The sequence below is a fragment of the Taudactylus pleione genome, unplaced genomic scaffold (assembly GCF_031769625.1).
Source record: "Taudactylus pleione unplaced genomic scaffold, aTauple2 ptg001532l, whole genome shotgun sequence".
Lineage (NCBI taxonomy): Eukaryota > Metazoa > Chordata > Amphibia > Anura > Myobatrachidae > Taudactylus > Taudactylus pleione.
Window position 1 is genome coordinate 140001 of NW_028285929.1, and position 14028 is coordinate 154028.

Genomic DNA, 14028 nt, shown 5'->3' on the forward strand with positions numbered 1-14028 from the left:
ACTGACAATCATATACATATCCACCTCACTGACAGTCATACACATCACCCCCTCACTGACAGTAATACACATCACCCCCTCACTGACAGGAATACACATCACCTCCTCACTGACAGTCATACACATCACCTCCTCACTGACAGTCATACACATCACCCCCTCACTGACAGTAATACACATCACCCCCTCACTGACAGACATACACATCACCGCTTCACCACTGAAAACACGAGATATGGTAAGAACTTACCTTTGTTATCTCTGTTTCTACGAAGTCCATAGGGTCCACAGGGTTGACCTTGGGGTATAGCTTGGATCTGGATCCACGGGCACCATACAGTTAAAGCTTTAGCTCCCAGGATGCACTTGGGTCCGTCCTCCTCTATACCCCGCCCCCGGCCACAGGCACCTCAGTTGGTAAGCAGCTAAGGCCGGAGGAGGAGACTAAACAGAGAGAAGGAAAACTGGAACACACAAGAAACCATACTCACAGAAATGGGAGACGGAAAACCGGTGACCAGCCACACAGCCCATATGAAGCCAGGTGCGTCAGGGCGGGCGTCCTGTGGACCCTATGGACTTCGTAGAAACAGAGATAACAAAGGTAAGTTCTTACCATATCTCTTGTTTTCTACTTCAGGGTCCATAGGGGGTCCACAGGGTTGACCTTGGGGATGTCCCAAAGCAGTTCAACTAAGGGCGGGGACGCTCCTGTGCTGAAAGGAGTACCCGGCGCCCAAAGGATGCATCCTGAGAGGCGAAGGTGTCAAACGCATAGAACCTCAAAAACGTTTGAATTGAAGACCAAGTGGCCGCCTTACACAGCTGAACAGCGGAGGCGCCACGTCTAGCAGCCCAAGAGGGACCCATAGAACGAGTGGAATGAGCCTTAACAGAGGCTGGCACAGGTAAACCCTCCTGTGCATAAGCCTCACAAATAACGGAACGAAGCCAACGGGCTAACGTTTGCTTGTTGGCAGGCCAACCCCTCTTGTGAAAACCGAAGAGGACAAACAAAGAATCAGACTTCCTAACCGAAGCAGTCCGGTCCACATAGATTCTAAGTGCCCGGACTACATCTAAGGAAGCCTCACCAGCTGAAAGATCAGGTGACTGAAAAGCTGGCACAACAAGTTCCTGGTTAATGTGGAACTTAGCAACCACTTTAGGCAAAAACTCAGGAAGGGGGGGATTCAGGAAAGTGCCCCCAACTCGGATACCCTCCTGGCCGAAGCAAGAGCCAGGAGAAACAGTCTTAAGTGTTAACCACTTGAGGTCAACCGACTCAAGAGGCTCAAAAGGAGGTCCCCGCAGGACCCGAAGAACCACCGCCAAGTCCCACGGAGCCACTGGGGGCACAAAGGGAGGCTGGATCCTCAGAACACCTTGGAACAAAGTGTGAACGTCAGGCAGTGTGGCAATCCTTCGTTGGAACCACACTGACAGGGCCGATACATAAACTCTTAGGGAAGCAAGCCGTAAGCCCAGGTCAAGACCTGACTGCAGAAATGGCAAAATCCTAGAAAACTCTGAACACCCGAGGGTCATAGCTTCTAGACTCGCACCACTGAAAGTAAGTGTGTCACACTCTGTGGTAAATCCGTGCAGAGGCAGGTTTACGTGCCCTAAGCATGGTACTGTTGACAGAGCTTGAAAAACCCCGGGACCTTAAGACGGCTGTCTCAAGAGCCACGCCGTCAAAGACAGTCGACCCAGATCCGGGTAAAGGCAGGGACCCTGAGACAGCAGATCCCGACGTTGAGGCAGAAGGTACGGAGCGTCTACAGACAGGCCCCTGAGATCGGAGTACCAAGGACGTCTGGGCCAAGCTGGAGCCACCAGCAGAAACGTGCCTCCGTCCTATTAGATCTTTCTGAGTACCCGAGGGAGCAGGGAGACTGGAGGAAACAGATACGCTAGGTGAAACGACCATTTCACTGACAACGCATCCACTAGGCTTGCGCCTGCGTCCCTTGTCCTTGAGCCATATATGGGCAACTTGTAATTGTGACGAGAGGCCATCAGGTCCAATTCCGGCAGTCCCCACCTGTCCACGAGAAGTTGAAACACCTCTGGGTGAAACGACCATTCCCCGGGATGCACGTCTGCCTCCCAATTGAGGACTCCCGGGACGAAGACTGCCGATATTGCTGGAAGGTGGCACTCCGCCCAAGTCAGGATTTGGGACACTTCCAACATCGCAGCTCGACTGAGAGTTCCTCCCTGGTGATTTATGTATGCCACCGTGGTGGCGTTGTCTGATTGCACCTGAACTGTTCTTCCGAGAAGAACGGTGCCTGACGCCAGAAGAGCACGGTACACTGCCCGTAGCTCTAGAATGTTTATGGGAAGGACGGCCTCCTCCGCCGACCAACGGCCCTGAAGAGACAACGAGCTGGTCACTGCCCCTCAACCCCGGAGACTGGCATCTGTCGTGAGCAGAACCCAGTCCGGAATCCAAAAGGGGCGACCCTGGCCGAGATGAGCTGACTGCAGCCACCACGCCAAGGACTGGCACACTTCCGGGGACAATACCAGTATCTGGGATCGTATCCGGCGGGACAACCCATTCCATTCCACAAGAATCTGCCCCGGCAGGGGTCTGGAATGGAACTGGGCGAACTCCACCATGTCCAATGCCAACACCATGGACCCCAGGACTCATTGCCGAAAGTATTGACACCCTGCCACTGCTTAGGCAACAGTGTATCCTCAGTTGTAGGGAGGATACCTTTTCCAGAGTCAAGAAAATCCTTTGTTGACTGGAGTCCAGAAGTGCTCCCAGATGGACCATCCGTTGAGATGGGATCAGAGACGACTTCTTCCAATTTATTAACCACCCATGTGCTTGAAGAAAAGCAATTGTCAGGTGGAGATGATGAAGAAGCACCTCCGGGGAGCTCGCCAGCAGCAGCAGCAGATCGTCCAGGTACGGCAGCAACCGTATACCCTGACCCCGAAGGTGGGCAGCCATGACTGCCATCACCTTGGTGAAAACCCTCGGAGCTGTGGAAAGAACGAAAGGCAACGCCCGAAATTGGTAGTGATGGTTTAGGATAGCAAACCTCAGGTACCGCTGATGTGCCGGTGCCACGGGCACGTGGAGATAGGCGTCCTGGATATCGAGGGAGACCATGAAGTCCCCCGGTTCCATCGCCAGGATGATGGACCGCAATGTTTCCATCCTGAACTCGGGAACTCTGAGGTACTTGTTCAGAGACCTTAAACTCAGAATAGGGCGATGAGACTCATTGGGTCTCTGCACCAGAAACAGAGATGCGAAGCTTTGGACTCGTCCAGCGAAGGACTCGTGCAAAAAAATTGGTGGGGCGGCCTGCACCGAAACGACAGGGCGTACCCTTGAGAGACTACTTCTCGAACCCAAGCATCCGTGGTGGTACTGAACCAACACTGGGCGAATCTGAGAAGTCAGCCTCCCACTCTGGGGTCCCCCAGGGAGAGGCCCGTCCCGTCAGGCAGCAGTTTTATCCTCCTGTTTGGAAGAGGGGCGCCAAGCATTCCATATGCTTCTTGAGTTTGGATGAGGCTTTGGTCGCTGAATGTCTCGGGAAGGACTGGCCCTTGGCCTTACCCTGAACCCGAGAGGACCGAACGGCAGTGCTCCTCACCCTAGCCGGACTTAGCCAAGGTATCCACTATTGTGTCCAAATCTGGACCAAATAGCAAATCTCCATTAAAGGGGAGAGCCTCCAGACCCTTTTTAGAGTCCGCATCAGCCCTCCAGGACCGTAGCCACAAGGATCTCCGAGCAGACACATCCGCAACTCTAGAGGTTAACATGCTTGCGTCCAATGACGCTTCCCCAATATAGGAATTGGCATCCCTCATTTGTGCCACTAATGCTCTCTAAACATCCGGAACACCGTCCGTAAGAGAATCCTCCAAGGCTTTGGCCCAGTTCTCAATGGCTTAAGCCACGCAGGAAATGGCCATGGACGGGCGCGCCACCGCTCCGGAGAGCGACTTCAAACAAATCTCCACTTTCCTGTCCGTTGGATCCTTTAAAGAGGAAATAGACGGCAATGGTAGCGTAGCGGTTTTAACCAAGCGAGTGACATGTGAATCCACCGCCGGTGGAGTCTCCCATTTCCTGCAATGATCCTCAGGAAAGGGATAATGAGAAGCCAACCCTTTCTGCGGTTGGAATCTCTTTGCTGGGTAATTGCCAGGCCGCCGCCATATGATCCGCCAACTGATCGGACAGAGGGAACACATTAGAAGTAACCTTTGCTTTCCTGAAGTCAGGAAACTTAGACTTAGGGACCGGTGCCTCCTCCTCTATATTGAGAATAGCCCGCACCGCCCTAACTAATGCTGGAACATTCATGGAGGACCTAGGCTCAACCTCCTGTCCCACAGCACCCAAATCAGAATCCTCATGGACCTCTCCATCATCTGAAGAGGGATCCGATTCTGATACCTGCGCAGTGAGTAAACCCACAACAGGCCGCTTAGTCGCCTTCTGTGGCACATCACCCTGCAAAAATGACTGAAAAGCCGAGGATGAAGGCGCCAAACTCTGTACCGAGCTGGAGAGAACATCCACCCAAGGCGGAGGAGCCGACTGAGGGAAGCCCTGAAAAGGCACCACAGACCGTTGTGATACAGGGGGAGGCTGGACATACACAGGCACCCCCGAATACTGTCTCACAGTCTGGGCCCCGGAGGGAGACCGCAATACCTGCGGAATATCCGGGGAATGGTAGATAGAGTGCTGGGACAATGCCCCAGAAGGGGTCACTGTAGGGATCGACATCTGCAATAGATGTCAGCACTTGTGAAACATCGCCCAAGGGGGGTCCTGCTGCATAGGGGGTATAGAGGGGCCTGGTGCCAGCTGGCACTGCCCGCAAAGACCATCCTGAGATAAATCCCCCCCATTAACACCAGCAGAACAGCGTCTGCAGGAAAGCAACACAGGAGCCCCGGAGTGCTCAGTCTCCTCATCAGACATGATACAGTAATTATACAATAAATACTTATCAGCAGAGGACATACGGTGTTAACACCCTCGCACTCACCAGCATGCAACACAAACAGGCACAAAAATATGGTACTGTGTAGCACACAACAGTATGTGACTGACCTCACAAATACATGATTTATAAGAGTGAGGTTAATAGAAAAACGCCCCTCCCCCACACACCTTCGGGCTGTAGGAGAAGCAAAGGGATAGATATAAGCTGACAGCAAGTAGAGAATAAGTACAGGCAGCAGCACTAGCAAAGTCACATACAATGCAGGAAGATTGTACTTACTGCACCAATCGCTGCCCTCAACCACCCAGATTCAGTGTCTGGGGGGAGTTATAGCGCCGTGTACACTGTCCTTTAGGTAGGGGAGCGGTACACAGGGGGACCTGACCATGCACCTGCCTGGGAGCCTGCGTTATAGCCGGAGAGCTCTGAGGAGGAGTGGCCAGCAGAGGAGCAGCTCAGCGACGCCAGTACACACGAGAAAAGGCGCGCTGAGCTGAGGGGAGGAGCCGCTAAACAAGGGAAGGCTGCCTCCCCTGGCTAGTATTTTACCCCAGGGATGCCGGTTCCCCTCCGGAACTTATACCCTGGTGGCCCAGCGGAGTGCGGGGTATGCCTGCATGAGGGGGAGCCCGCCGCCGCTACTAGCGCCGTCGGTCTGTCCCCAGAGACCGGCGGCAACTGACTGCATTTACCCCCACGAGCGGCGCTAAGAGCGCTGCTCGCGGCTTACCTGTTCCCTGTAGAGTCCGGCAGCAGTCAGAGGGAGGTCCCGGAGCTATGCTAGGACTAACTCCGGGGTCCCGCTGCGATCGCCAGATCAGTACTGGCGTCGCAGCGCCAGCGGGGTGTTGAAGCGGCAGCATGGACGTCAAGAAGGACAGCCCTATGCTGCCGCATTAAGTGTAAAGCAATAGAGAAAAAAATAAAAAACTTTTCTTCTATAAAAATAAAGCTTAGGGGCTGCTCCTGCACCCCCACTGCACAGTGCAACCGACTTCGGCCGGCACCAAACTGAAACTGAGGTGCCTGTGGCCGGGGGCGGGGTATAGAGGAGGACGGACCCAAGTGCATCCTGGGAGCTAAAGCTTTAACTGTATGGTGCCCGTGGATCCAGATCCAAGCTATACCCCAAGGTCAACCCTGTGGACCCCCTATGGACCCTGAAGTAGAAATACACATTTGTAACAGAATTTTTTTTTAAAGATATGTCATAATTACTACAGTCCTTACCAAAGACTGAGTAGTACTTGATCAGGACTGACTTAAGCAACCATGTTAGAATCCGGCACAGCACACAGTGAGCAGACATGCCAGCCCTGACCCTGAGGACGCATTAAACACTTTCCTGCCAGTACAAGTCACTGTACAACATGTTCTCTGTCCAGAATGAGCCTCAGTGACAGCAATCATTAATGTTCAACCATTACAGCAGCATAATCAGAGGGTTCAATGTTTTATTCACTTACACTGTTATCCACATAATGTTTATTAATAGAATTCAAATTAAACAGCCTATTCTGATCTATTTCATCCTCCTATTCTCTATCTGTGTCACCCTGCATCATCTCCTCATACACACAACAGGACCCATGTTATAAGATGGATATACCGCTCTCTTAGGTGTGCAGTCTCGCTCTCATATACGCACGTCTTCGGCCTCAAGCATCACAACGCACACAAAGGCGTGTGTATATCAGAGCACAATGTACACCCAAGAGTAGTATATCTATTACGTGTGTGTGTGTGTGTGTTATATCAGTAACAGCTGATCCCATAACCACAATCTCATTATCAGGCAATCAGGAGATTTATGCAGTTTGGCACTAAGCCGGCTGACGGTCGCTTATCACATCATTCAGTCTGTTTCTTCTATCCATAACCTGGACTCCATGACCCTAATCTCCCAAATATGGGAATTTCTGTGTACCCTTATCTGTACAATGAGACCTTACTGCCATCTACTGGTTACTTTCCTTACTGCATTTGTCTTATAGTACGTCAATCTATTCATTAGGCAGTAACGTGGGCTGTGTGAGAGACGGTGTCACATATTACATGTCTGTATACAGCTGTATCTCTCTGCCAGTGACAGACACTATATACATTAGGTAGTAACGTGGGCTGTGTGAGAGACGGTGTCACATATTACATGTCTGTATACAGCTGTATCTCTCTGCCAGTGACAGACACTATATACATTAGGTAGTAACGTGGGCTGTGTGAGAGACGGTGTCACATATTACATGTCTGTATACAGCTGTATCTCTCTGCCAGTGACAGACACTATATACATTAGGTAGTAATGTGGGCTGTGTGAGAGACGGTGTCACATATTACATGTCTGTATACAGCTGTATCTCTCTGCCAGTGACAGACACTATATACATTAGGTAGTAATGTGGGCTGTGTGAGAGACGGTGTCACATATTACATGTCTGTATACAGCTGTATCTCTCTGCCAGTGACAGACACTATATACATTAGGTAGTAATGTGGGCTGTGTGAGAGACGGTGTCACATATTACATGTCTGTATACAGCTGTATCTCTCTGCCAGTGACAGACACTATATACATTAGGTAGTAATGTGGGCTGTGTGAGAGACGGTATCACATATTACATGTCTGTATACAGCTGTATCTCTCTGCCAGTGACAGACACTATATACATTAGGTAGTAATGTGGGCTGTGTGAGAGACGGTGTCACATATTACATGTCTGTATACAGCTGTATCTCTCTGCCAGTGACAGACACTATATACATTAGGTAGTAATGTGGGCTGTGTGAGAGACGGTGTCACATATTACATGTCTGTATACAGCTGTATCTCTCTGCCAGTGACAGACACTATATACATTAGGTAGTAACGTGGGCTGTGTGAGAGACGGTGTCACATATTACATGTCTGTATACAGCTGTATCTCTCTGCCAGTGACAGACACTATATACATTAGGTAGTAATGTGGGCTGTGTGAGAGACGGTGTCACATATTACATGTCTGTATACAGCTGTATCTCTCTGCCAGTGACAGACACTATATACATTAGGTAGTAATGTGGGCTGTGTGAGAGACGGTGTCACATATTACATGTCTGTATACAGCTGTATCTCTCTGCCAGTGACAGACACTATATACATTAGGTAGTAATGTGGGCTGTGTGAGAGACGGTATCACATATTACATGTCTGTATACAGCTGTATCTCTCTGCCAGTGACAGACACTATATACATTAGGTAGTAATGTGGGCTGTGTGAGAGACGGTGTCACATATTACATGTCTGTATACAGCTGTATCTCTCTGCCAGTGACAGACACTATATACATTAGGTAGTAATGTGGGCTGTGTGAGAGACGGTGTCACATATTACATGTCTGTATACAGCTGTATCTCTCTGCCAGTGACAGACACTATATACATTAGGTAGTAACGTGGGCTGTGTGAGAGACGGTGTCACATATTACATGTCTGTATACAGCTGTATCTCTCTGCCAGTGACAGACACTATATACATTAGGTAGTAATGTGGGCTGTGTGAGAGACGGTGTCACATATTACATGTCTGTATACAGCTGTATCTCTCTGCCAGTGACAGACACTATATACATTAGGTAGTAATGTGGGCTGTGTGAGAGACGGTGTCACATATTACATGTCTGTATACAGCTGTATCTCTCTGCCAGTGACAGACACTATATACATTAGGTAGTAATGTGGGCTGTGTGAGAGACGGTATCACATATTACATGTCTGTATACAGCTGTATCTCTCTGCCAGTGACAGACACTATATACATTAGGTAGTAATGTGGGCTGTGTGAGAGACGGTGTCACATATTACATGTCTGTATACAGCTGTATCTCTCTGCCAGTGACAGACACTATATACATTAGGTAGTAATGTGGGCTGTGTGAGAGACGGTGTCACATATTACATGTCTGTATACAGCTGTATCTCTCTGCCAGTGACAGACACTATATACATTAGGTAGTAACGTGGGCTGTGTGAGAGACGGTGTCACATATTACATGTCTGTATACAGCTGTATCTCTCTGCCAGTGACAGACACTATATACATTAGGTAGTAACGTGGGCTGTGTGAGAGACGGTGTCACATATTACATGTCTGTATACAGCTGTATCTCTCTGCCAGTGACAGACACTATATACATTAGGTAGTAATGTGGGCTGTGTGAGAGACGGTGTCACATATTACATGTCTGTATACAGCTGTATCTCTCTGCCAGTGACAGACACTATATACATTAGGTAGTAATGTGGGCTGTGTGAGAGACGGTGTCACATATTACATGTCTGTATACAGCTGTATCTCTCTGCCAGTGACAGACACTATATACATTAGGTAGTAATGTGGGCTGTGTGAGAGACGGTATCACATATTACATGTCTGTATACAGCTGTATCTCTCTGCCAGTGACAGACACTATATACATTAGGTAGTAAATACATAGCAGAGATAAGTATGATGGAAGGTAGGTAGGAACCTATAGTGGAGATAAGTATATACTGGAAGGTAGGGTAGGAACCTATAGTTCAGATGAAGGCATCTCAGAAGGTATTGTAGAAAGATCCAGCAGGTACCTATAGCGATGGTCTTCATATCAATCAGATAGGCAACTTTTTTGTTGTCTTCTACGCCGCGTTGTCTCCTCTCATTAAGCCGAGCACTGCAAGTAAGAAGAGATGGAAGGTATGAATTTGCCACTACAGGTGGAGTCTCCCATGCTTGGGACCAGGAGTATTTTGGATATCAGTATATTCTGTATTTTGGAATAATTACATACCATAATGTGATATCATGGGAATGGGACCCAAATCTACACACAGAAAGCATTTAGGTGCCATATACACACTTTATATATTACACTTTATACATTATATACACCTTATATAACTTACGGTACTTTGTCTACGCGTGAGCAGCAATGTGGTGCTTTGCCATTCAGGGCACATAGAGATCAGTGTGGGTGTTGCCTCCTATTTCACACTAAGGGGCATATTCAGTTAGGGTCGAGAATAGCAAATATCCCGCACCGGCTGGGTATTCCTGCAGGTGCGGGATATTTGCTCTTCAATTGGGAGGGGGGTTTTTGATTTTTTGAGCGCCGGGAATTTTTATTTTGGGCCTCCAGAGCACGAGTATTTTCCCCAAATCATTACATTGGAGAAAAAAGGTCGGGAAATGCTCTGGGACCCCAGCGGCAGCCCTCCTAATGACTTCTAATGACTAATTAAGCAACTGGAAGTTTCCAATTAGCCTAGTCAGTAATACTCACCTTCTGAAGTGCTGTCTTCTGCATCCAGCGTCGGGACCCGGTCTCCTGCAGCAGTACCCTTGTACCTCCCTGAAGCCTCCCAGCAGCTACCTTTCCAGTGAGAAGATGGATGTGAGGCCACCAGGAGCTGCGGAGACCACCAAAGACAGGTACGTTTAGATTATTTTTTTTTACACGGCGTAAGGTTTTCAGAGCTGAAAACCCAGTGACCACTTTTTTTTTTATATATGGATACCATGGGTATCGGGAGCACGCATGCCCACGGTAATTAAAAATTGGGCGCAAGGGTTTTTCCTCGCTAAACCTCAATTGAATATGTCCCTAAAATGGAGAGTGTGACAGCCAAACAGCACAGGCCACTTCCCTCAGCCTCCACCTGCAGGATCTCCATCTTCCCTCAGCTTCCATCTACTGGATCTCCATCTTCATCTTCCCTCAGCCTCCACCTGCAGGATCTCCATCTCCATCTTCTTTCAGCCTCCACCTGCAGGATCTCCATCTTCTCTCAGCCTCCACCTGCAGGATCTCCATCTTCTCTCAGCCTCCACCTGCAGGATCTCCATCTTCTCTCAGCCTCCACCTGCAGGATCTCCATCTCCACTCAGCTTCCATCTGCAGCATCTCCATCTTCCCTCAGCCTCCACTTGCAGGAGCTCCATCTTCCCTCAGCCTCCACTTGCAGGAGCTCCATCTTCCCTCAGCCTCCACTTGCAGGATCTCCATCTTCCCTCAGCCTCCATCTGCAGGATCTCCATCTTCCCTCAGCCTCCATCTGCAGGATCTCCATCTTCCCTCAGCCTCCATCTGCAGGATCTCCATCTTCCCTCAGCCTCCATCTGCAGGATCTCCATCTTCCCTCAGCCTCCATCTGCAGGATGGTCTCTCTATCCTCCTTCTGCTCACATTACATAAATGTATTTCTAGTATAGTGCATTAAGCTACTGACATCTCTCATCCTATTGCTGTGGAGCATTAATCTGTGTAAGAGGAGAGCAGTGAGAAGGCCTAGACCTGATTAGCTGCTCGCTCCAAAGCATCCACTAGGATTGGTGGAGTGTGTGTGTGTGTATTTAGGGCAGGGGTGTTAGAGCTATAGAAAGAGCACATGTTGCTATACTATATGGTGTGCATGGTGTGGATTACATCACAGTGATATGAGCAATAAATATCACTCTGACCTACAGAGCTTACACTCTCATCCATTGCCCGGCATGTCCAGTGCTGAATCCAGCGTCCGGAGCTCGGGCCCCATACCCTGCGGTCCTGATCCATAGTAAGCAGGCAAGAGCTGCTGCAGCAGCTATAGCAACATCCATAGGTAAAGGGCACGCTCTCCTACACCTGGGGCGCAGTGGGTGAGTATCTAATGGAATCTGTAGGGTACACACGTGTGTGTATGTGTGTGTGTGTGTGTGTGTGTGTGTGTGTGTGTGTGTGTATATATATATATATACACACATATATACATACACACACACACATATATACACACACACACACACACACACACAGATGAAACATGTTACATACACAAATAGGCCAAAGCCAGCCGTAGCATGTATACATGTAAGGAGTGCAGTGTACATGTGTAATGGAGGATTTCCTCTCTCTACCTGCAATAAACAGCCGTATACATGATACATTACATAAACCTTACAGAACGCTGCCACCCAATTCTACAAGGTGTCAGCATCAAGCACAGGAAAGGAAAAGCCAAACTCCAATGTGATTGTCTAATAGGAAAGAGGGCTCATCGGACATGTGGCTCTATAGGAATATGGCCCGCAGAGCAGGGCGTGGCCCGCAGAGCAGATGTAACATTGTACTGAAGCTGCAATTCTTATTATTACACATCTATGGATGGAAAGGTTGCAATCTGCATTACCTAATCAGATGGGGGTTCATGAACTCTGTGCGGACAGTCCCCAATATCTCATTATTGCCATACTCCACCAGTGTCAGCTCCCCAGCATTGAAGATCATGCAGACCTGCCATAGACAAAAAGCATCTCAGGAAATGCAGGTACTCTCCATAAAGGAGTAACTGTCCTCCAACAGAGTGGCAGGACTCGGCGCAGGGGGATGGTCATGAGGTTTCAGATTTTAAGGAAAGAAAATATATAATGTAAATCTTACATTCTCATTTTCAAAGAAGAATTTCTCATTCCCTCCAGAACCCTGCCAGGCCACCTACAGACAGAAACAGCAGTGTCATACATTGTTATACTAAGGAAACAGCAGTGACATACATTCTTATACTAAGGAAACAGCAGTGACATACACTGTTATACTAAGGAAACAGCAGTGACATACATTGTTATACTAAGGAAACAGCAGTGACATACATTGTTATACTAAGGAAACAGCAGTGACATTCATTCTTATACTAAGGAAACAGCAGTGTCATACATTGTTATACTAAGGAAACAGCAATGTCATACATTGTTATACTAAGGAAACAGCAATGTCATACATTGTTATACTAAGGAAACAGCAGTGAGATACATTCTTATACTAAGGAAACAGCAGTGTCATACATTCTTATACTAAGGAAACAGCAGTGTCATACATTCTTATACTAAGGAAACAGCAATGTCATACATTGTTATACTAAGGAAACAGCAGTGTCATACATTCTTATACTAAGGAAACAGCAGTGACATACATTCTTATACTAAGGAAACAGCAATGTCATACATTGTTATACTAAGGAAACAGCAGTGTCATACATTCTTATACTAAGGAAACAGCAGTGACATACATTCTTATACTAAGGAAACAGCAGTGTCATTATAGGTAGGAAACAGCAGTGTCATTCACGGTCATACGAAGGAAACAGCAGTGTCATATACTGTTATACTAAGGAAACAGCAGTGTCATTATATGAAGGAAACAGCAGTGTCATACTAAGGAAACAGCAGTGTCATTCATGGTCATGCGACGGAAACAGCAGTGTCATTCACGGTCATACAAAGGAAACAGCAATGTCATACATTTCTATACTAAGGAAACAGCAGTGACATACATTATTATACTAAGGAAACAGCAGTGTCATACATTGTTATACTAAGGAAACAGCAATGTCATACATTGTTATACTAAGGAAACAGCAGTGAGATACATTCTTATACTAAGGAAACAGCAGTGTCATACATTCTTATACTAAGGAAACAGCAGTGTCATACATTCTTATACTAAGGAAACAGCAATGTCATACATTGTTATACTAAGGAAACAGCAGTGTCATACATTCTTATACTAAGGAAACAGCAGTGACATACATTCTTATACTAAGGAAACAGCAGTGTCATTATAGGTAGGAAACAGCAGTGTCATTCACGGTCATACGAAGGAAACAGCAGTGTCATATACTGTTATACTAAGGAAACAGCAGTGTCATTATATGAAGGAAACAGCAGTGTCATACTAAGGAAACAGCAGTGTCATTCATGGTCATGCGACGGAAACAGCAGTGTCATTCACGGTCATACAAAGGAAACAGCAATGTCATACATTTCTATACTAAGGAAACAGCAGTGACATACATTATTATACTAAGGAAACAGCAGTGTCATTATACGAAGGAAACAGCAGTGTCGTATACTGTTATACTAAGGAAACAGCAGTGTCATTCACTCATACGAAGGCAACAGCAGCGTCATATACTGTTATACTAAGGAAACAGCAGTGTCATACAATATTATACTAAGGAAACAGCAATATCAATCAC

The 14028-nt window shown here is 47.7% G+C and overlaps 1 protein-coding gene across 1 annotated transcript in view; it reads right to left on the reverse strand.

The window, feature by feature from the left end:
- LOC148442417 (intraflagellar transport protein 172 homolog) overlaps window positions 1-14028 on the reverse strand; it is a gene marked incomplete at its 3' end in the record, with an annotated part of 107347 nt that overhangs the window by 7534 nt on the left and 85785 nt on the right. The window contains exons 11-13 of the mRNA XM_088463966.1: window positions 12435-12488; window positions 12184-12287; window positions 9604-9689 (exon numbers count right to left, since the gene is read on the reverse strand). Coding sequence (XP_088320092.1) covers window positions 9604-9689; window positions 12184-12287; window positions 12435-12488 — 244 coding nt within the window. The remainder of the gene's footprint in view (window positions 1-9603; window positions 9690-12183; window positions 12288-12434; window positions 12489-14028) is intronic.